Source organism: Sphaerodactylus townsendi, linkage group LG13 (assembly GCF_021028975.2).
Source record: "Sphaerodactylus townsendi isolate TG3544 linkage group LG13, MPM_Stown_v2.3, whole genome shotgun sequence".
Lineage (NCBI taxonomy): Eukaryota > Metazoa > Chordata > Lepidosauria > Squamata > Sphaerodactylidae > Sphaerodactylus > Sphaerodactylus townsendi.
Window position 1 is genome coordinate 32,886,392 of NC_059437.1, and position 20,486 is coordinate 32,906,877.

Sequence of the window (20,486 nt, forward strand, 5' to 3'; positions counted from 1 at the left end):
AGGCTTGGCATATGTAAGGCCAAGAGCAAGCTTTGGTGCTTCCCAGCAGCCTCCTGTGCCCTGGAGTGAGAGGCCTCTTTTGTTGGGAATGCCTATAACTTGCTGTTGATCCTAAGTGATAGGAACTGGATAGGGGTGGGAAGGAATTATCTACCTTGGTTCTCCCTTTCTGCAGCTGAGGAAGCCACAGAGAGCTTGATGAATCTCAGCCCTTCAGATATGAAGAATCTTCTGCATCACATTCTCAGCGGCAAGGAATTTGGAGTGGAGAGAAGTGGTGAGTGAAGCTGCCGTAAGGAGCTTTGGGTGGGAGGGAGGCTGATAAGCCTTGAGTCTGGTCAACACAAATCCCTCAGCCTTATCAGCAATGCCCACCACGGTTGATCGGCTGACCATGTGCGGATACCTGCTCTCGGCTGTCTGCTGTCCAAGCAGCAGAGCTCCAACTTCCTGGGATCAGTTCCTTCCCTGCTTTTAGTATTTCTGTTCTCTTTAATCCTCAGATTACAAAGCTTGTTTTAAAACCCTTTAATTAGGAAGAGACTAGATTGCTCTAACTCCCCCAGCCCCCACCAGAGGGTTCTTGTTCTACTGGATTACTTGCAAACGATATCCTTTGGAATGCCACCCCTACCCCCACCCCAGCCCACTTGACACCTGTTTTACTCCCCCTTGAATGGCAGGTCAAAACACTTCTTTTAACCCACACTTTAAAAGAGGGAGTTTTCCGTCTCTGTTAGTTTTTTTTAGTGGTTGGCTTCTAGCTCAAGGATTGTTTTATGAATATCATTTTAGGCTGCTTGGGGTTTATTTTCTCTTGTGCTGTGACTTGTTCTTATGTTGTTATGTTTTTTATTTACTTCATTTATAGTCTACCTTTTGCTCTGTGACTCAAGGCTGATTATAGGATATAATACAGTGTAATCAAACAGTGTAAGACAACCAATAAACACTGCAACAGCACTAGGATTAGAGAATTAGAGAACAATGTGAGCAACAAACTATCTAAGGCATGGTGTGCTGTAAACAACACAGAAAGAGGATTAAGCACAGTAAAAACAGGTGATACGTACAATAATTTCTGAGGTCTACAGCCATATTCCATTATTTTGCCTCGTTTTTGCTAGTGAACCACCTAGGTCTCTAAAGACAGTGTACACAAATTCTAAATAATGTGAAGTTCTCCTTTTTGAATCTGGATACAACTTTTACACATGCAGCCCTTTTCTGTGACTATTGTAAAAATCTGTCCTGTGTGGCAGTAGTAATTGACAGTAGAGAATTGGTGCTTGCAAAACTTGCAACTCAGATCCTGTTGTGATGGTTCTATTCTAGCCAGCGGCTGATTGGTGAAAACCTGTGTGACTACTGATTCTTGTGTAGAATGAGAATTCAGAACGCACAGATTATAAAAACCTCATAGACTACAAGGCTCTGTTCTTGGAAAACTTTCAGATTTTGACGTCTCTCCCTCATTCTGCAGTGCGCTCCATGGATTCAGCATTGACTCCAGCTGTCTCCATCCGTGAAGTTGGCCCAGTTGGAGCAACGAAAACTGAACGGGCTGGGATCGTCCGGCTCAAAAGTGAAATCAAGCAGGTCAGGCCAAGTCTGCACCCAGCTGAAGTAGTTACGATTTGGTATACTGTGGAGTTTTCTAGCCACCAAGGGGATCCTACTGGGCTTTTCTTTCTTCTTCTCTGCACACAAATATTGTTTTTTTCTGCCTCTGTTTTCCTTGAAGTTCATTCTGTAAAATTGTGAACAACATTACCATGCAGTTTTCAAATGAAAAAGCCCACAGGGTGAACACAGAAAGGTTGAATCTGCTTGGAGGGATATCAGGTATGGTTTCAGGAAGAAGTAACCTGGTCCCCTGCCCTGCTACAGACCACATTGGAACTACATGAGTGGACAATATCTTTTAATGCAGACGTATCTTAAAATTGAGACCAGTCTGCAGAAAGCTTGTGAAGAGAGATGGTGGTTTGGCATTAAAGCCTGGCTGACCCAGGCTGCTGCTGGGGGATCCTGCAAATGGGCCTTCCCATGATGCTAAAGCTGGAGCCCAGATTTCCTGTGCCAGAGGGCTCTCTCCCCTAGGGATCAGATGCCCACGGTGTCCGGTACACTCCCTGCAACTAAAACAAGAACTTAAGTTCTTCTTCCCTCCCTTCTTTTTCTCTTTCAGCAACTGGATAAACGTAGGCAGTCTGTCCCTGAGCTTAAGGTGAATCCCTTGTTCCTTTCAAACATTGGCTAATGCTGCCCCTGTTGTGCCCAGCTGCAGATGCCTCTAAGCCTGCATGAGCAAATGGGCAAGTGAGCTGGTGCTTCATCACGCTTGTAGTCCTCTCTGACAAAGTTGCTTTTGTGCCTTTTTTGAAAATAGGGGAAGGGAGAAGTTTTGTCAATGCAACTTCAGTCTAATTTCTAAGACTGCTGAAACTTTCTCCGGATTCAAGTCTAGCAAGTCTGTGGAAGAATAAGAGCTCAGTGGGACTTCAAAGCAGTGTTCTGGGTGCATGGTTAGAAGATCGTCCTGTCTGTAGACTTCCAGTGAAGCCAAGGGAAGGAAGTTCCCGGGCTAGTGCCAGCACTTTTGCGGACTTGTTGCCCTCTCTGCTTCTTGCTGACAGACAACGTGAGGTGTTCTGGTTCTGATAGAAACTGTCTCTTGCAGGGCTATATTGTGCCATCACAGTGTAGCAGCTAATTTGAACCAAGAGCTGCAAGTCCATGGATGACCATGGACCAGTCACAGGATTATTGTTGTAAGAGTAAAATGGAAGAGCAGAGAATGTTGTTGTAAACCTCTTTGGGTCCCGTTTGGGAGAAAGACAGAGTGTAAATATCTAAATAAATAAACTACCCTATTAGCATTCCCCCAGAGAAGTAAAAACTGAGGAAATTCTTGGCCTTTTTCTGTTAGGGAACATACATGTTGCACTCTTTAATAACTGCTGGGTGGAACAACAGCCAGCTTTTCACTATTCCTGGAACAGCCCAGAGATGCCCTAGCTGTTCTGTTTTGCCAGCTGCAAAGGTTTGCCTGCTGACTGATGGGGACTTTGCATCCAGGCCCAGTGCTACTGAGACTCAGCAAAGATGCTGTTTGTTCCAGGCCATCTTGGTGTCCTACTTCACCTTCCCTTGCTGGCTTTCTAATAAGAGGGCTTGTAAATCTTTCTCACATCTTCGCTTTAGCAGAAAACAAGCTGCAGCTTCATGTCATAAACTGTCTCTAATGCTACTGTCTTCAGAGACCAATCTGACCAGCTGCTGACTGTCTGTAACCAATGCAGTGTATGCCACCATGGCTGGACCCCCTTAGCAGACTATGATACATTCTCCTTTCTCACTTTCTGTTTTCTTTATGTCTAGTCTGGTGGTTTGCACTCCTTGGAGACTATCATGGAAGCTCCTCAGGTAAACAGCACTGTTGTTTATACAACTGGGCTGGGCTTGGAAGGTTTCTCTTCCCTGTTTCTGGGGAGAGCTGTGTGCCAGGCTGGGGACTCCCTGACTTTGCTGCCCTCTGGTCAGCCCAAGCATAAGCTGTCTTCTCTTCTCAGTTATCCGGACACTCCATACCACAAAGTGGCAAAGCAGAAGACCGTCCCTCCAAGGATGGGCGCCAAGGCCAGTGGCTGAGACGCCGGCGGCTGGACGGGGCCCTCAACAGGGTCCCAGTGGGATTCTACCAAAAGGTCTGGAAGATCCTGCAGAAGGTGAGAACCTGAGCTTTATAGAAGGGGCAGGGTATACAAGTTTACGATAGTACATTTTAAAGGCCCTGAGGAGGCTATTCAGGTGCGGAAGCAGCCAACCTATCAGGGTGAAGTACCCTCTGTCTCTCCCTGCCATTTCCCCCCTGTTCCTTGTCTAAGGCTTTTATCCTTACTTTGGAGCTGGGATCACAGTACCTGTCATCCAAGCAGGACAAATGTTAGCTAAGACTTCCAGAATGCTTAATCACTTTAAGGAGCAATATTTTGGGGGGAGGGGGGATGAGAAGGAGGAATTTAGATTTATATCCTGCTTTTCTCAACCACAAGGAGTCTCAAAGCAGCTTTCCCTTCCTCTCCGCACAACAGATACCTTGTGAGGTCGGAGAGAATTGTGACTAGCCCATAGTCAACCAGCAGGCTTCACCTGTAGGAGTGGGAAAACAAATCCAGTTCACTGCTCTTAACCTCTACACCACAGCGGCTCATTGAGCAATTTTTTCTGTGACCGCTAGTGGAAAAATGCTCTCTGGCTCCATGTTTGGGCAGGGAAGTGCATCCAAGTGGAAGATATAAAGTCCTTGTTTGTGTGGAAGCCTTAGAGATAGACCAGATAAACCTTTGTGCACGTGAGAGAGAAACCACCGCAGATGATACCCCCTGTGGAAGTGGTCCCTGTTGATGCAGGAATACCCATGCTTCTGAACCAGGCAAAACTATGTGTGAGCTACAAGAGTTAAAAATGGTGTACTATATAAAAATAATATTAAAATATACTTTCCTATAACTGAAATGCATTTAGCACAGAGCGGTGAACCCAACACAATGTTATGTTATTTAACTTCTCTTGTCTTGGTCTATAGTGCCATGGATTATCTGTGGAAGGCTTTGTTCTTCCATCTTCAACAACCAGAGAGGTAAAAGTTCAGTCTCCTCCTTTCCCCTCTCCTTTCTCTGCAGGGTGTTCTATTGTTCACCAGTCATTGCTGTCTTCTTCTTTTCCTGTGTGTTCTTGTTTGCATTCCCCACTTCCCAACAGATGACTCCAGGAGAGATCAAGTTTGCAGTCCATGTCGAGTCTGTCCTAAACAGAGTCCCCCAGCCAGAATACCGGCAGCTCTTTGTAGAGGCCATTCTGGTCCTGACGATGTTGGCGGAGGTGGAGGTGCCCTGCCTTGGCAGCATCATTGCGGTGGAGAAGATAGTGCACCTTGCAAATGACTTATTCTACGAGGAACAGGTAGAGGCCTCTTTTGGTCTGGCTGGGGGTTCGAAGCTAACACAGCCTTGTTCTGAGTGGAAACGTTGGGGTACGTTGCCATTAAATGCTGGGCTGCAGCGTTCAGTCTGCACAGCCCTCCCCTGTTTAAATCCTCCAGCTGTTCTCAGGAAATGTCAACTGAATGGGGTGGATCCTACCCCAGTGCTACCACCCCGCAGGTTGAGCCAAGTCTGAAGCCCTCCTCCAGCCTAAAGAGCTTTCTTCCAACTTAAGTAGCTTTTCTATTGGATGAAAAGCCACTTAAGTTAGAGAAGGGCTCTTAGGAGAATGTTTGGATCCACTCCAATACATGGCTGAAGCATAAATACCCAAACTCTGCAAAAGTAATCTGTGCAAGCTCCAAGCAGTGTGGAAAATGGATAAACATGTACTTGTTTGGATTTTTTTTTGCAGAACAACAGAGTTATAAAAATGTGGTTATAGGGGAGGGAGAGTGTCGACTCTGAATGCTGAACTCCAGCATTAACGCATCTTCCTTCTCCTTCCCTTCTGAAATAGAAAGTCCTGGGTGCTGATGACAACATGCTGGAAAAGGACCCAGCCACAGGGATCTGCGCCTTGCTCTATGACAGTGCCCCTAGTGGCAGGTTTGGCACCATGACCTACCTCTCCAAAGCTGTGGTCACCTACCTGCAGGAGTTCCTCCCTAGCAGCGGCTGCTCCATGCAATAGGCCAGTTTGGGTTTCTCTGCATGAACTGGAAGAACAACCCATGGATTTACATTTTGCTGTCTGATTGACAATTGGATCATGTCATCTCAGCAAAGCCATCCAGTTCTGGTGATGGAAATTGCCTTGATGCAGTACCATTGAAAAGTAACTTTGTGCTGCAATATCTGCCTTGGGTTGAGAAGGGGACTCTTCTGAGCATTGCAAGAGGGCAAGTGATGTGCAATAAACTGCATCTGCGCACAAAGAATACTGTCTATACAAAAACCCCTTTGCTTCAAGGAGGTTCTGTGCTTCTCAGGCAGAGGTTTCTGGGATGGGATCTCATTGGGCGGGTGGCTGCCACTCGCCCAGCCTTACTGCTTGAGTTTGAATGTAGAGATCAAGAAGGCTTCTCATGCACTGGGCATTTGCTTTTATGGGGATCCTACTTGCATGCAGCTGCGGACTTTGTTACCAGCTAAGATTTTTTGCCTGCACTCTGTGAAACTTCAATCAACCAGATGTGCTGCTGCTTCTGACCTAGGGTACTAGTCTTCCCTTGTTTGTTGTCTCTCCAGTATAAATGCCTTGAGTGCCTTTAATGTAATCCATTGTACTCCAGCATCACCAGCCTCAGGGTGCTTCTCTTCACTCACTGATACCCTGACATAGGATGGAACTTCGGCTGCTTCATGTCAGTCCTGGCACTATCATGGACTACAAACCATCTCCTACAGAAACCACTTGTCTGGGCAGCGACTTACCAAATGGAAGTCATTTCAAGTGCATGCCAGAGTCAGTGAGTGCATCTGCAGGAAGATGAGGGTTCGGCATTTTCTTCTCCTCGGTGGGGGCTTTTGGTCTATCATCTTCCTGCCTCCACTGAGAGGATTGCTTGATAGGCTTGCAACAGACCTCTGACTCGCCTGAAGCTGAGCTGGTGACAGTGGATGTGCCACTACAATGATTAAGGCTCCATCTGCCCTGCTCCAAGAAAAATGATTGACAGTGGGCCATGTGGGAGAGAGGGTTGTTTGATTCTCAGCAAATGAACAGAAGCCTTGAAGGGCTTGGAAAATGGTTTTTATAGTGAGGTACAAGATTTCCAGGGCTGAAAGTTACCACTGTGTGTTTGAAATGAATGTCTTTGTAAAGTATTTAAAATGTCAGTATGACTTTCTGGGAAGGAGAGCCCGCTATAGCCCATTAAAGGACTGAAATCCCTGGTAAGTACATGTTGTCACTTCAGAAATATGTGACTCCAGGCTTCTCATCCAAGGAAAGGAGGTAAACATTGGGGCAGAGCTAGATTCCTGGAAGGCAACAGGGCAGGATGGGCTCCAGAAAAGGGCTGTACTCGAAGCCCAGCGCCTGGCTGGCTACACAGCCCACTTTAGTATGAAGCAATAAGTGTGATAGTTGTGCTTGCGTGGTTGGTTTTAAGTGCCAAATCTTTTGTGAAGGAGACGGGATGATTAACCTGTCCTATCCCCATCTCAATCTGGGATGCAAAAATGTATCTCATAAATGTGTTTACTGGGTTTATATGTTTGGACAGGTTATTGCAATGGCACTTTGTGATAGTTTACCGAATTATCCAGTTGCACTTTCTATTCAACCACAGCTGTATGACATCTGGAAACTCCACTCCATACCTTGCTGTTTGGGAGGATTTTGTGTGTGGCTTTGTTTTGTAAACCCCCACCCCAAATTGTAAAATTTCAGTAAAGATTAAAAGCCTAGAATAAAATACCTCTATTTAATCATTGTTTCGTTTTGTGTTTTTTTCATGCACTAACTGGTTATGGCAAAATTAGAACTAAACCTATGAGTGGGCTGAAATGTAGCACTGAATTATTAATAAAGAATTATTAATGACAAGTACTTTACTGAAGTGGAAACATGGCTGGTAAATCTCCAGAGTAGCCTTGGGGAGAGTTTTTTCCAGTTTAAGTATATGAAACTGTTTTAAATAGAGTCAAACCACTGATCCTTCTAACTTAGTCTTCAGGTAGTGGTTTTTGTGGGAGAGCGATCTTTTGGAACTTTTGCTATTAGAAATCTTTTTGCTAGAGATCAAGTATGATCCTTCTGCAGGTGTTTGCCACACAGCCACAGCCCCTTCATAAATTTGATCTATACTTGAGTCAGCAGTTACACCCAGGGCCCAATTTGTCTGTGACCATCTTGGTAATCCCAAGCGTAATGAATAGACCCTCTTCAAGACTAGCTACAAAGTTTTGGGACTGTTTTGGGGAAACTGCTGACAGAAGTGGAAACCCCTATAATTATGCTCTTATTTATGTATTAAATTTGACTTATACCTTACCCTTTCCCTGTAAGACTGGGATCAAGGTGGCTTCCAGTATGATAGATTATGATGCATTACAACATAAATATAGAATTAAAACATATAATTTAAAACCAAAAAGCTCCCTGGTCCTGGTTGAGGGCAACCAGATGATTTTAGGCCCAGGGACCATCAATAAGTCATTCCCAGAAGAGTGTAATGCTCTTTGGGGGGGTATACCAAGAGGGGCAGTCCAACAGATACGATGGTCTCAGGCTGTTGAGGGCTTTAGATGTACCAAAACATTGAATTTGATCCAGTATTCAATCTGGAGCCAGTGCAACTGGCAGAGCACAGGTTGCATATGTGCTCTTCATAGGGTTCACATAAGGACCCACACTGTTACCCTGGATGCAGTCTCAATATTGGGAAAATTAGCTCAGAGCAGACTGCTTATTAATAATGCAAGAGGCTGGGTAGGGAATCTTTAATACCAATGTATATAAAGATACCTGTGAATAAGCACTCTGTGAATAAGCACTCTATGCCAGGGCCGTATGGTAACAACAACACCGCATTCTGGACCAGTTGCAGTTTCTGAAACAACTTCAAGGGCTGTCCTGCACAGAGTGTCTAACCTAGAAGTGACAGTTGCATAGATCCCTGGCCAGATTGGCATGAGGCACCTAGGGGAACAGCTGCTAGGCTTGGAGGAGGTGGGAAAAATGCCCTCCTAGCTGTGTGATCTGGGCCTCCAGTGAAAGGGTGGCATCCAAGATTATACCTAACTCTTGATCAAGGGAGCTGAAGAGTGAGTTCGAAACACTCTGCCTGTCCTCAGAGGCATTCTGTCTCCCACGATTATGTGATATGAAGCCACAGACGTGGGGTGGCATTTAAAAAACAACAACCCAGCACTCGCCACTCAACTGTAGTGAAAGCCTCGGAGGTGATTAACAGCCATAAAAACATGGTTCAGTGGCCTCCATTCGAAAAAGAAGTTTCTTCCTTTCCTATTGAAACTACATTTCCCAGAATGCCGCGCTAGAGGAAGTCTTTACCTCTCTAGCGCCCGTCTAGGACTTAGACTTGCGTCGCTAGCCCGGAAACAGCCGACCGGCGGGCTACGGGGGCTCAAATGGCGGAGTCGTCTACCCCACCACCGGTCTATGTGTACAGTCCCGAGTACATCGCGCGGTGTGACATTCTCTGCAAAGTCCCACAGCGGGTGCGTGGCCGGAAGTGGGTCGAGAGGCCGGGGGATAAGCCATGTTTACCTTTGGTCGCGGGGCAAATACTTCGTAGAGTGGAAGGGGTTGGTGCATCAGCCGTAGTTGTTGCTCTGCAGGGAGGGTTCGCGTTGTCCTTACCGAGTCTCAGTCTCTGTAAGTTATTAAGGGCTGACTGTTAGCCAAATTTAAGTGGATTCCGCGCAGGGAAAACGAGTTCATTTATAACGATTGCAACTCGTTATAAATATGCTGTGCGGAATCACTCTTAGGCCCCTTCCGCACAAGCAGAATAATGCACGTTCAATCCACTTTCAATGCACTTTGAAGCTGGATTTTAATGTGCGGAATAGCAAAATCCATTTTCAAACAATTGTGAAAGTGGATTGAATGTGTGGAAGGAGCCTAAGTCTTACACACGCCCCAGTAATGGTTGTATTGTTTATGTTTTCATCTTTCCTTTTAAAAAGCGGTATGCATGGTTTTCTGTTCCTCCCTGATCCTAACAAATAGTAGGCTGAGAGAGAATGGCTGGCTTGAGGTGAGCCACTCACGGGTGCAGGGAGGATTTGAATCTGGTTCTTTCAAAAACTCTAGCCATTGCACCGGCCTCTCTTTCTCCATGCCAGTGAATAGCACTTATAGAGAAGCATAACAAGGGTGTGACAGGACACCCCCACCTACTTTGAAGATGTTCCAGTGTGTGTAGAGTTCCAAATACATCAGAAACTATGTTAAAACATAGACCCTGTCCTGCAAAGCAGGTGCTGTCTCATCTGCTTTGGTGGTTGCGTGGTGTGAGAGGTGACATTCTACTGGTTCAGGTTTTCCTACTGCTGAACTCGTAGCAAGTTGATGGGATGATGGAAACTGTACCAACTGATTATCTATTGTGAAACTGATAAAGATGTCTTGGAAGGGACCTGGTTTGGGTACTTATGCTCCTTGTGAAAAGAAATACTACATGGGCAGAAGAATGTGTATAAAAGGTGCTTTTAATTCAGATTTCAGTACAGATTGAAAGAAGTGTCAAATAGTTTTTGTTGTTTACTATGATTCCTCCCAAAATTACTGGCTAAATGAAGAAACTAATTTCCAGTTGAGCCTGCAAAATATAGATTGGGGGGTCTGTGCTGTAGTGTTTAAAGCAGGAACAACTTTTCTTTACACTGTGTAGGTCATAGATGGCTTATGTAGCGCCTTGCCCTGCATGTATGGTCTAAAATCTTTTTGATAGCCAGCAGAGGGGGATGACATTGGCACAGTAGTGCTTGGTGTTATGCATGCACTGAAAGGAGAGTGTGCTGGGCTTAAGATACTATAAGGCCAATTTAATTATGTTCAGAATCATTAAGGACTTGGACTGTCTTAGCAAAGCTTAGTCTTACACACAATGTGGTTAGATTGTCAGAGTAGGATCTGGGAGGCCCACATTCAAATCCTTGCTCTGTCATGGATGCTTGGGGTGGTTATACACTCTCAGCTCAAATTTCTTTGCTAGGTTGTTGTGAAGACAAAATGGAGAAGGTGACCATATTGTAAGTCATTTTGTGTCCCCACTTGGAAGAAAAGTGGGGTATAAATGAAATGAACATTTCAAAAAGTTTTTAAAAGATACGTTACTCTCTTTGTACATCTCTTCCCTACAGGCCAGCATGGTGCATTCCTTGATCAAAGCATACTCCCTGCTTGATCACATGAGGTAGGTAAAAACAGCAAAGTTTACTAGGGGATCTGCTGGATCTGTTTGAAGATTATGAACATTTCTGCCAGTTGCTGTGGGATTTTGGTCTTTCGAGTTTTTTATTTTCTGAATGCTGACATTATGGACAGCTCATATAATTTGTGTAATTCATAGTATTCAGTAATATATGGCAAGATTTCCTTTGCTCAGAATTGAATGTTATGTCACCTTAGAGCCAAAAAGCTTGCCTAGACAGGAGGATGCAAGTAAGCATCCTCTGATCAAATGCTGAGGGGATCCTAATGTCCAACTGGGCATGTGCCCTGTTCTTATGGCCCAGAACCTTGTTCTAGCCTGCTTTTTTCCATGCTGATCATGATGCAAAGAATAAGCTTTGCCTCCTCTTGGTTTTCCTAGGATAGTCCGGCCCAAGGTGGCTTCCATGGAAGAGATGGCGAGCTTCCATACGGATGCCTACCTGCAACATTTACAGAAAGTCAGCGAGGAGGGTGATGATGACCATCCAGAATCTGTGGAGTATGGCCTAGGTGAGGAGCTCATGGCCTAGGTGAGTCCCATGCCAGAAGGCAGGGGAGTGCAACCAAATGGAAAATTTCTGGACAGTCAGTATGCTGGGGACCCACTAACATCAGGGGCCCCTTCATGCCTTACTACAGCCCTTCACCCATGATCTCTGCAGGTTATGACTGCCCTACCATGGAAGGGATCTTTGATTACGCAGCTGCCGTGGGAGGAGCCACCATTACAGCAGCCCAGTGTCTGTTGGATGGCAAGTACAAGGTAGCAATCAACTGGCCTGGAGGGTGGCATCACGCCAAGAAGTAAGGAAGCATCTTTTTGTCTCATCTTTTCTAGCTGAATTATGCCTGGCAGTAGGAGGAGAAATACAGCATTGTGAAATGGAGAGTTGCATTGTTTGTTTGTTTGTTTATGTGATTTTTTAATTCTGCTCAGAGTGGCTTGCAACAGTGTAAAAACAATACAGTGATAATAATAAAATTATAATAATACACTAAAACATATAGAGATGGTTCTTAGTCCAACCAAGGATGGAACGGCTCAGAAAGTTCCCAACCCTGTATCCTAAACAAATTCAACACAACAAAACAAGAGAAGGGAAGGGAAAAAAAGGGAAGCTATGATGGAAACATTCTCATTGCTGTCCTCCTGTAGGCCTAACAGAACAGAGAGGAGTTCAGTAGGGCTCTAGTCTCCTTTGACAGAGTGTTTCACCAGGCCGGGGCCAGAGCCAAAAAAGCCCTGACTCTACTTGAGGTCAGCTGGACATTCTTTGGGCTGGGGGCCACCAGCAGAGCATAACATTCTCTGTTGTATGTTTCGGAGTGGGAGAGGAGGTTGGTTGAATGGCACAATGAGCATACAGAGCTCTGAAGAATTGGAGGCTGAAGCCCAGCTTGCTACCGATGTGCCTAAGTCTCCAGGTTATCTGCTTTAAAAACTGAGAATGTCCCATCTTGTCTGGCAGAATGGCAATAATAATAATGCAATAATATAGTTTTCCTGTATTGCCTCCTTTTTCATAAAGGTTAATCTTTCTTTAAGAAGAGCTGCCTTCTCTCTTCCCACAAATGGATCAGGAGTTCAGTTCATCAGCAGCGCAGAAATAATTTGGAAGCTGCTAATAGGTCCACCTCTCAGCAGTGATGTTTTGCTTGCAGGGATGAAGCTTCTGGCTTCTGCTACTTGAACGATGCTGTTCTGGGCATCCTGCAGCTGCGGCGGAAATTTGACCGGGTCCTCTATGTGGACCTGGATTTGCATCATGGGGATGGTAAGTAGCCTCCTGACACTAGTCTCATTGTTGCCTTCGTCAGCTCCCATCCCTTTTTGCACTGAAATGAGCTAAATCGGGGTTCTCTTGGCCCAACAGTGGACTTGACGGCTGCCTCCCCTCCACCCCATCCTCCCAGTTCACTAAGGCGATTTTGGTTCATGTCTGGTTCATGATTTTACTGTTGTCAATGAGTGAAGGGCTCTCCTCTCTTAGCTAGTGGTACGTAAGTGCAGCAAAGTCAGCGTGCCTATCCAGAACATGCTGTTGGAGTGGGGTGTCTATTGTCCCCCTCTCGATTTAGGTGGCAGTCGAGTTGCAGCTCCAAGGAACTTTGTCTCAACTTTGAACAAAGTAAGTTGTTGCCTGGCTGGAACGAGGCCTCATTTATACCCAGTTTCATACTTGCCACTCCTCAAAGTTCTATGGCATATTTCTTTTTGAATACATTTCTCCCCTTGTGATCCCACATTTTTTATTTGGTTTGTGCTGCGGTTGTCTGAGAAGCTCCCCTGTACCTTCCACATTTCAACATGTCTTGAAGTTATCTTAATTTGTGTTACTATGGGAATGAACTTTCCCATTCTGGGGGCCGCAGCTGTACAAGGTAGGACCTTCTGATGCCACTCCCTGCTTTTCAAAGTCAGGACCCATTCAGGCCATGTTTGAGCTGGGCTTCAGATGGGTATGGAGTTGGGTCAACTTCTGCCCCCCATGAATCTCTTTTCCGTTCTACCTGTACCTCTGAGAATGCCTCTTCTTGGATTGGCCCCTTATATGGTGAGTCCATGCGTAACTGATGCCCATGTTGTATGCAGAATGGTTAGCATCTCCTTCTGTGTCTGACTTTCTCTTGCCCACTCAGGTGTTGAAGATGCTTTCAGTTTCACTTCCAAAGTCATGACAGTCTCTCTGCACAAATTTTCACCAGGCTTTTTCCCAGGCAAGTGATCCTTTGTTACACTGAGAACTTCTTCCCTTCATTTCATCCATGATTATCCCTCCATAACCTCCTGTCTCCAAACTCCACTGCTTTTGGTGAGGGAAATGGGATTTAGAAACTGCAATGTGGTTTGTTGTTTCCATCTTGCAACTTGTAGGTACATATGAAGCTTTTTGATACATGGGAATCAACAACATGCAAGAGGCAGGCCATTTCTTTAACTGTGTTTTCCTTGGGATTTGCATCAGTCACTTTGGTTTTCTTGGGTAATGTTCCCAGAGTTGAATGTGTGGCTGCTGGTCCTTGGATTTACGTGCAACAACTTTTGCTCTGCCAAAGCCTCTTCTTGTTTTGCCAAATTAGCTTTATTGTGAAATACAAAGCTGCCTTAAGCCACTGGCTCACCTGTTCATGTAGGTGAATGCTAGATGTGTTGCACCCACAGTTAGAATGATGCAGCACTGCAAAGAATGACATGGTGTTGGTCTTGCAGAGCTCTGGAGACTGCATTGCAAGTACTATGGACCAGGGCAGGACACAGGGCACATCATCCCTTGTCCTCCGCTGGCTGGCTCCTCTTGCCCTTGGCAACCCCTAAGTTTTTTCAGAATGTTTAGATAGAATTTGCGTGAGCCTGATAAATAGGGACCATAAGGCTCTATCAGCCCCTACCAGCATGGCCAATTGGCCATGCTGACAGAGGCTGATGGGAATTGTAGTTCCTGAACATCTGGAGAGCCGCAGGTTCCCTACCCCTGGCCTAGAGAGACTGTCCCAGGTTCTGGAGGGTGGTAGGGAGTGAGCTCCAGTCCCAGCCTTTCCTTGCCACTGCGCTTTTGGTGACAGGCAGTGCCCTCAGTTGAGTTAACTCGCCAACTCATTTTGTTCAAGGCACCTGCAGAGCAAAGGGTGGTGACCGTTTGTATATCTGACATTGCAGAAAGTACCCTACATGCCCTTTCTCTCCCTCACTCCATCTGTCTTGTCTGAGTCTTTGACATTCTCTTTTTTGTCTTGCACAGGAACAGGAGACGTGACTGATGTGGGCCTGGGGAAAGGGCGCTATTACAGCGTCAACGTGCCCATCCAGGATGGCGTCCAAGATGAGAGATACTATCAGATCTGTGAAGCGTAAGAGTCAGAGAACCCTACAGCTGGAAGTGACCGTATAGGCTGTCTAGCCCAACGTCCTTCCCTGCTCATTTCAAGGAATGCAAAATTTGAATGTATTGGAGAGATGCTGTCCACTCTCTGCCTGAAGACTTCCAATAAAGAAGACCCCCCACCGCTCCGATAATTTGTTCCATTTGTCAAACTATTCTTAGTATTAGGATAGGGGTGTCAAACATGCAGCCCAGGAACAAGCTGGGCTCACCAGGGCAGATTGGCGGGGGTGGGGGAACAGGTTGCCTCAGCTGGCTTGTGGGCCTGATTAGCCCTCTCAAGGCAGCCATCTACCCTCCTGCAGACTCACCAGTCCAGGCGACGCACCAGTGCTGTTCTGGAGCCAGCCAAGGCAGCCACTTCCCCTCTCAGAGCCCGGCCCGACCAAGTAACATCTATGTCATATCCGGCCCTCGTAATAAATGAGTTTGACATCCCTGCATTAGGAAGTTTCTCCTCTTCTATTCAGCTCTCCTCAGAGGCCATCAACGCAGGGCTTCTCTTCCCTCAAAGTCTTCCCTGGATCGCCAGTTTTTCCTCTTCAGCATTTAATGTATCAACCGCAAACCCCCTATCTTCCCCACCTAATCTTTTGCCTACCTGCCTAACTTGGGGGAATTAGCATCTTCTGCATTGCCCAGCATGCTGCTGGTGCTCAGGCTGTGTTCCGCTGCAAGCAGTATCTAGTCGGGAAGTTGAGTGGTTGTCCTTCTAGCCTCACTGTACACAAGCAAGATACTTATTGATTATTCAAGTTAAGTCTCTAGGATTGGCCTTGAACACTCCTAGAGTCTTTGTGTATGAGATTTTAAAAGGTTTGCAGCTTTTATTGCTCCCTAGGGGGCATCTCCTTTGGCTTTCACAGGAGAAATGTAAGGGTTTGTCTTTTCCCAGCTTCCCTCTCACTTGACCTTTTTCTTCTAAATTCTTGGCAACAAAAATGCACTTTAGGCTACTTGTTCCTGGGGGAACAACGTTGACCTGAGTTTGTCAGTTTTCAGGGAGAGACAGAGGCCTACATGAGGCAAATACTTGTGTGCCAGATACTCTAGCATGCAGTAAACCTAGAGTTCCACAACATACTTAAAATGGCGAAAGAACCCAGGGTGCCTGTTTGTTTGTATTTCAGTGACACACTCTCTTCGTGCCACTTCCAAAGAAGCATGCGAGGTGTTAGCCTGTCTTGTTCCTTGCAGGGTGCTGAAGGAGGTCTATGTGGCATTCAACCCTGAAGCTGTGGTCCTGCAATTGGGAGCTGATACGATTGCTGGTGACCCCATGTGCTCATTTAACATGACCCCCGTGGGTGTTGGCCAGTGCTTGAAATACGTGCTGCAATGGAAGCTGCCGACCCTCATCCTGGGAGGAGGTGAGTGGGGACAGAGTCTTCCAGGGCATTGTGAGTGATGAAGACACTGGGCACAGTGCAGTAGCATGTTCTCTGCAGCTGTGTTGTACAGCTCCCAGTCCTTTCAGTGGGACCTGCAGGAGAGAACTTCCTTTTGGATCGTGCCTCTTGTGGTCACTTGCCTGGTTTCTGAGTGGGGGTGGTTTCAGGCAATTCTGCCTGAACAGGAGGCTGTCTTCAGAGATCAGCCCCAGGATATGCATGGCAGAGTGCCTTTCCTACTGTACAGCTAGCTGCTAGGCAGAAAGAAGGACTTTCAGATAAGAGATAAGTTTTTGGAGAGACCTGAGCCCTAAAAATAATTCATGTAGGTTTTTTTGCCATTAAACCATTAGCTAATGTTGTTTAAATGTCAGAACCAAGTTCTTGGGATCCCTGAGAACTACTAAATTACAGACCTTATTCTCTATTTGGTAGCTGTATGGCAGTCTCAGCCATTCTTTTTTGGTTGCCAAAGTGCTATCAAGTTCATTGCAATCATTGTGACTTCTTGGTACCTTTAGCGAACTTGCAAAATCCAGGTGATACAAGTACAGTTGCTAGGCCTGCGTTTCTGGAACTGAAAATGAAAAACCTTATTTCCGTGGAGCGCAAATGCAAAGGAATGTTTCTGCTTACCACGCATTCCCATCATGACTGCCTGTCTTTTCTTCTTCCTGAACTGACATTCCATTCTGGATACAGGAGGATACCATCTGGCTAACACAGCTCGCTGCTGGACATATTTGACTGCGGTCATTCTTGGGAGAACGTTATCCTCCGAGATCCCAGATCATGAGGTGAGGCTCTGATGTGCCTTCTCTTCCTCTGTTCACAACAGCAGAGTCATTTCAGGTCCTGACCATTTAAGGCAGTCTTGTTGAAAAGCAATCTGATAACAATGGCACACTGTCTCAGCAGAAGCCGGCTGGCTGGTTCTTAAAAAAACAACAATCTTAGATAATCTGCGTCTTTTCCCACGAGTTCTCAAAAGCCAGTCAGGTTCCCTGGGCTTCCCTGTTTTCATTAAAAACTTTTTAGTATTAAAGACAAAAAACCAAATAAAAAACCCTGCCTTGATTTAGATCTGGGTCTTTGGGGGTAACTTAGAGATTGAGGGCATAAGTAGATATGACATTGGGAGAGCTGTGAATAGATGTTGTGCAAGTTTTCAAATACTAAATAGTAGCAGGATCTGGACCCTAAATATGAACAGGAGAGAGGCTAATATCTAGTTTTCCTGCTATCAGTTGGCTCTCCAGAAGTGCTCTTCCCCTGAGTCAAATTTACAGGTTCTACACAGCTTGCCCACTGTCCCATTTACATCCTGCTTACTAGGATATTGGTATGCACTGAACATTGAACTGTCTGAGATAAATATGCTCAGGATACAATTCTGCATTTTCAGCTCAAACCTTTGCTCAGCTCAAACCTTTAGGGTAGGAAGGTGCAAAATATATTGTCAAGTCAAATTCTGTGAAATGCGAAAGCACCTAGAAGACCTAAATAAACTTTCAATCTTGCACCTTGCTCTCCTTTGTCTTTTCCTGCACATTGGTCTGGTTTTATTTTCTCATATTCAGATTCTGCTGAAATTCTGGGATGGTGTTCATATATTCATGGCACAGTGTTCCCTATCGAGTTCTGACAGCAGCTTGACTTCTGCACCCATTTTCAAAGAGGGTGGGGGGTGGAAAGCTGTAAATAAAAAGTACTCATATACAATGCCCACAGGTGTCTCAGTTGTGCTTACCTAGCTGAGAAGTCTGAATTGGCAAACTTTTACTGAAAACACCCATTCAGGGGTCTGCAACCTGCGGCTCTCCAGATGTTCATGGACTACAATTCCCATCAATTCCCATTGGCCATGGTGGCAGGGGCTGATGGGAATTGTAGTCCATGAACATCTGGAGAGCCGCAGGTTGCAGACCCTCAGTCAACCAGAGGTGCAAACAGGCTTACCCATGAGAAGGAGGCCAAGGGATCAAGGGCAGGGAGAAGAATACAGGGAGCATAAGGATTGGCTGCCCTCCCCCCACATGGGGAGGTAAGCGGCCTTTTTGCCTTGACCAGCAGGGATGCAGCTGGGTTGGGGGAGGCAGGCAGACTGCTCAATTTCATTTGCTTTCCCCCAAGATCTTCACATGAATCTTGCCCCACTATACCCTTTACAACAAAAACAATAAGTGAAATTGAAACTTCATCCATCATGTGTTGGACCCTCTTTGTTTCCGAGTGCTTTGTGTCAGCACGAGGACCCAAGCGAAGAATTTTAAAACAAAGATGGTCCAGCATGTGGCAGATGGAGTTAACAATTCTACTTAGTTCTTTTTGTTGAAAAGGGTATTCTACCTGCCAATAAAGGCTTGTGACTGACTACCTGCCAGAGATAGTGCAGCATTTCTGACCGTTATCCTTTCTCCCCCTCCCCCTTCCCCCCCACCCCCCGGTCCATTTTCAGTTCTTCACAGAATATGGCCCTGATTATGTGTTGGAAATCACACCAAGCTGCAGGCCAGACCGCAATGATCCTCAGAGAATCCAGGACATGCTCAGCTGTATAAAAGGTGAGGGCTCTAGCAGAGCAGGCCTGGCCCCTCCTCTCCGGGGGCAAAGGGGGTGCGGGAGATTGAGAAGCCTCTTGGGGTAGACATCGAGCTTGCACTTCATTCACGGGAGAAGTCCATTGGGGTTGGAGTTCACATTGCGCTCACTGTGGATACTGTTCAAAGTGCTTTTTATCCTACGCCCAACAGCTTTCCTGCCTTCAGCAGTTTTAGGTTGCAGAATGCATGATTCCATGTCAACCTGCCCCCCTTTCCAGAGGCTAGATCTGCTGTGAATGGGACATATTTCTAAATGGGCTGCTGGGAATTGGGGGAGGGGTTCTGGCACCAGAATAACAGGATGTGGATCAGCCCACAAATCCTTGTCATTGTAAAGTACTATATTTCAAATACAGAAGCCTTTAAAACTTCTAATTTATCCTGAAAGCCACTTTCCTACCCCCTTCCATACCTCCAATCAAAGGAGTCCTTTTGTCTCCAATCAAATCCTCCCTCCTAGCTGCTTTAAGCTTCTGTTGGAAAGGACAGGCAAAATACAGATAGCTGACTTCCTTCCCTGCTGGGGCATAAAACAATTTGGAAGTTATAACCCCTCTTCCCTAACGCCCAGGTTCATTCCCCCTCTTCTCTCCCAGTGGCTGTGCTTTGTGAGGAAAATACCTATCTGAAGATTGAAGAATGGCTGTCTAGTGCCATCAGTAACTTGTCCCTCCATGCTCCCTCCCTGTGTCCCGCCCCCTTTTTATGGCTGACTCAGCCTTCACCTCCAGGCTGAAGAAGGGCTTTGTGAATGTTGCTCTGTTTGCAGGGAATTTGAAGCATGTGGTGTAGGCGGGGAAGGACAGCTCTTACCATTCCTCATGGGCCGGTCAGATTGAGAATGCTGCAGTTTTCTGCTGCTGGTGAACTTCAGAAGAAGATACTGCTACTCCATTGCTACTCCACTGCTATGACCATCGATGCTGTTATCAACTTTTTAAAAGTAGTAGTAAATTCTTGTGAGGGGACTTGCTATGATGGTTTTTAAGGAAGGGAGGTAGCATTTCTGTGTGAGGCTTCGGTGGTCAGTTTTGTATCTTTTTATCTACTTTGTAGGGACCCCAGGTACAGCTTGCCTGTCAAATGGCAGGGGTCTGCTGTACCACTGGGGATGAGAGGGTGGGCCTTGGGCCTTCTGCCTCTTGGATTGGCTGCCTCCTCACCAGAGGGAGAGAAGTGTCTTTTAAAAACTGTTTGAATTTTAAAATAAAGTATTTGATATATTTGCTGCCTGGGTTTTTTTTGCATGGTCCTCCAGAGGTTCTTCTGATTGTCTGATTCCCCATACCACATTGGGCTGGGCACTATCCCCTTTTGCTTTTTTTCAGTGTACAGTTTCTCAGTGTCCATAGCAACCCATGCATCACTACTAAATAATCTTTTTTATTGTATAGTATTGTGGGGAAATGGAGGGCACAAAGTTCTCACAGCAAGGATAGAGACACCCTGGGAACTTTGATTGAAGCTACCAGCCCCAGTTCCCTCCAGTCCATTTGAGACGTGATACCTTTTAAAGCTCTCAATGGCAGGAGCCCACATTCTCGAAGGGACCGTCTCTCACAATATGAATCTTTGCAGTGGCTTCAATCTTCCAGTAAACTCTCTTGTCTGTTTCCTTTGCTCAAGCAAGCAAAATCTGTTGCAGTTGAAGGTCTTTTGAACAGCTTGTATCAGGCCATTAGGAATGTTCCCATCCTTGTAGCCTTTAG

At 45.9% G+C, this 20,486-nt stretch overlaps 2 protein-coding genes across 5 annotated transcripts in view; both read left to right on the forward strand.

The window, feature by feature from the left end:
• PHKA1 (phosphorylase kinase regulatory subunit alpha 1) overlaps positions 1–7,424 on the forward strand; it is a 32,068-nt gene extending 24,644 nt beyond the window's left edge. For 2 of the 3 annotated variants that reach the window (XM_048514505.1, XM_048514507.1), the window contains exons 27-34: positions 176–277; positions 1,484–1,599; positions 2,192–2,230; positions 3,385–3,429; positions 3,576–3,731; positions 4,592–4,645; positions 4,768–4,968; positions 5,509–7,424. In XM_048514505.1, the coding sequence (XP_048370462.1) occupies positions 176–277; positions 1,484–1,599; positions 2,192–2,230; positions 3,385–3,429; positions 3,576–3,731; positions 4,592–4,645; positions 4,768–4,968; positions 5,509–5,682 (887 nt within the window). In that variant the 3' untranslated portion in view covers positions 5,683–7,424. The remainder of the gene's footprint in view (positions 1–175; positions 278–1,483; positions 1,600–2,191; positions 2,231–3,384; positions 3,430–3,575; positions 3,732–4,591; positions 4,646–4,767; positions 4,969–5,508) is intronic. The other variant, XM_048514506.1, reaches the window with a different exon arrangement.
• Positions 7,425–9,025: 1,601 nt separating this feature from the next.
• On the forward strand, positions 9,026–20,000 carry HDAC8 (histone deacetylase 8). 2 transcript variants are annotated; one of them, XM_048514661.1, is made up of 11 exons: positions 9,026–9,179; positions 10,830–10,882; positions 11,282–11,412; positions 11,565–11,706; positions 12,565–12,677; positions 13,543–13,620; positions 14,643–14,751; positions 15,981–16,153; positions 16,877–16,971; positions 18,633–18,738; positions 19,547–20,000. In XM_048514661.1, exons 1-11 carry the CDS (start codon positions 9,090–9,092, stop codon positions 19,567–19,569), a joined length of 1,113 nt encoding a protein of 370 aa, XP_048370618.1. In that variant the 5' UTR covers positions 9,026–9,089; the 3' UTR covers positions 19,570–20,000. The 2 variants fall into 2 exon arrangements, with proteins under 2 accessions (XP_048370618.1, XP_048370619.1); XM_048514662.1 differs by lacking the exon at positions 13,543–13,620.
• The last annotated feature ends 486 nt before the right edge of the window (positions 20,001–20,486 follow it).

What these genes read in the sequence shown, in the direction of transcription:
- HDAC8 (XM_048514661.1), top strand. Translation starts at nt 9,090, where the DNA reads ATGGCGGAGTCGTCTACCCCACCACCGGTCTATGTGTACAGTCCCGAG. An exon ending in ATCTGTGGAGTATGGCCTAG is followed by an intron (nt 11,413 to 11,564) that starts GTGAGGAGCTCA and finishes TGATCTCTGCAG; the next exon opens with GTTATGACTGCCCTACCATG. An exon ending in GGATTTGCATCATGGGGATG is followed by an intron (nt 12,678 to 13,542) that starts GTAAGTAGCCTC and finishes TTGCCCACTCAG; the next exon opens with GTGTTGAAGATGCTTTCAGT.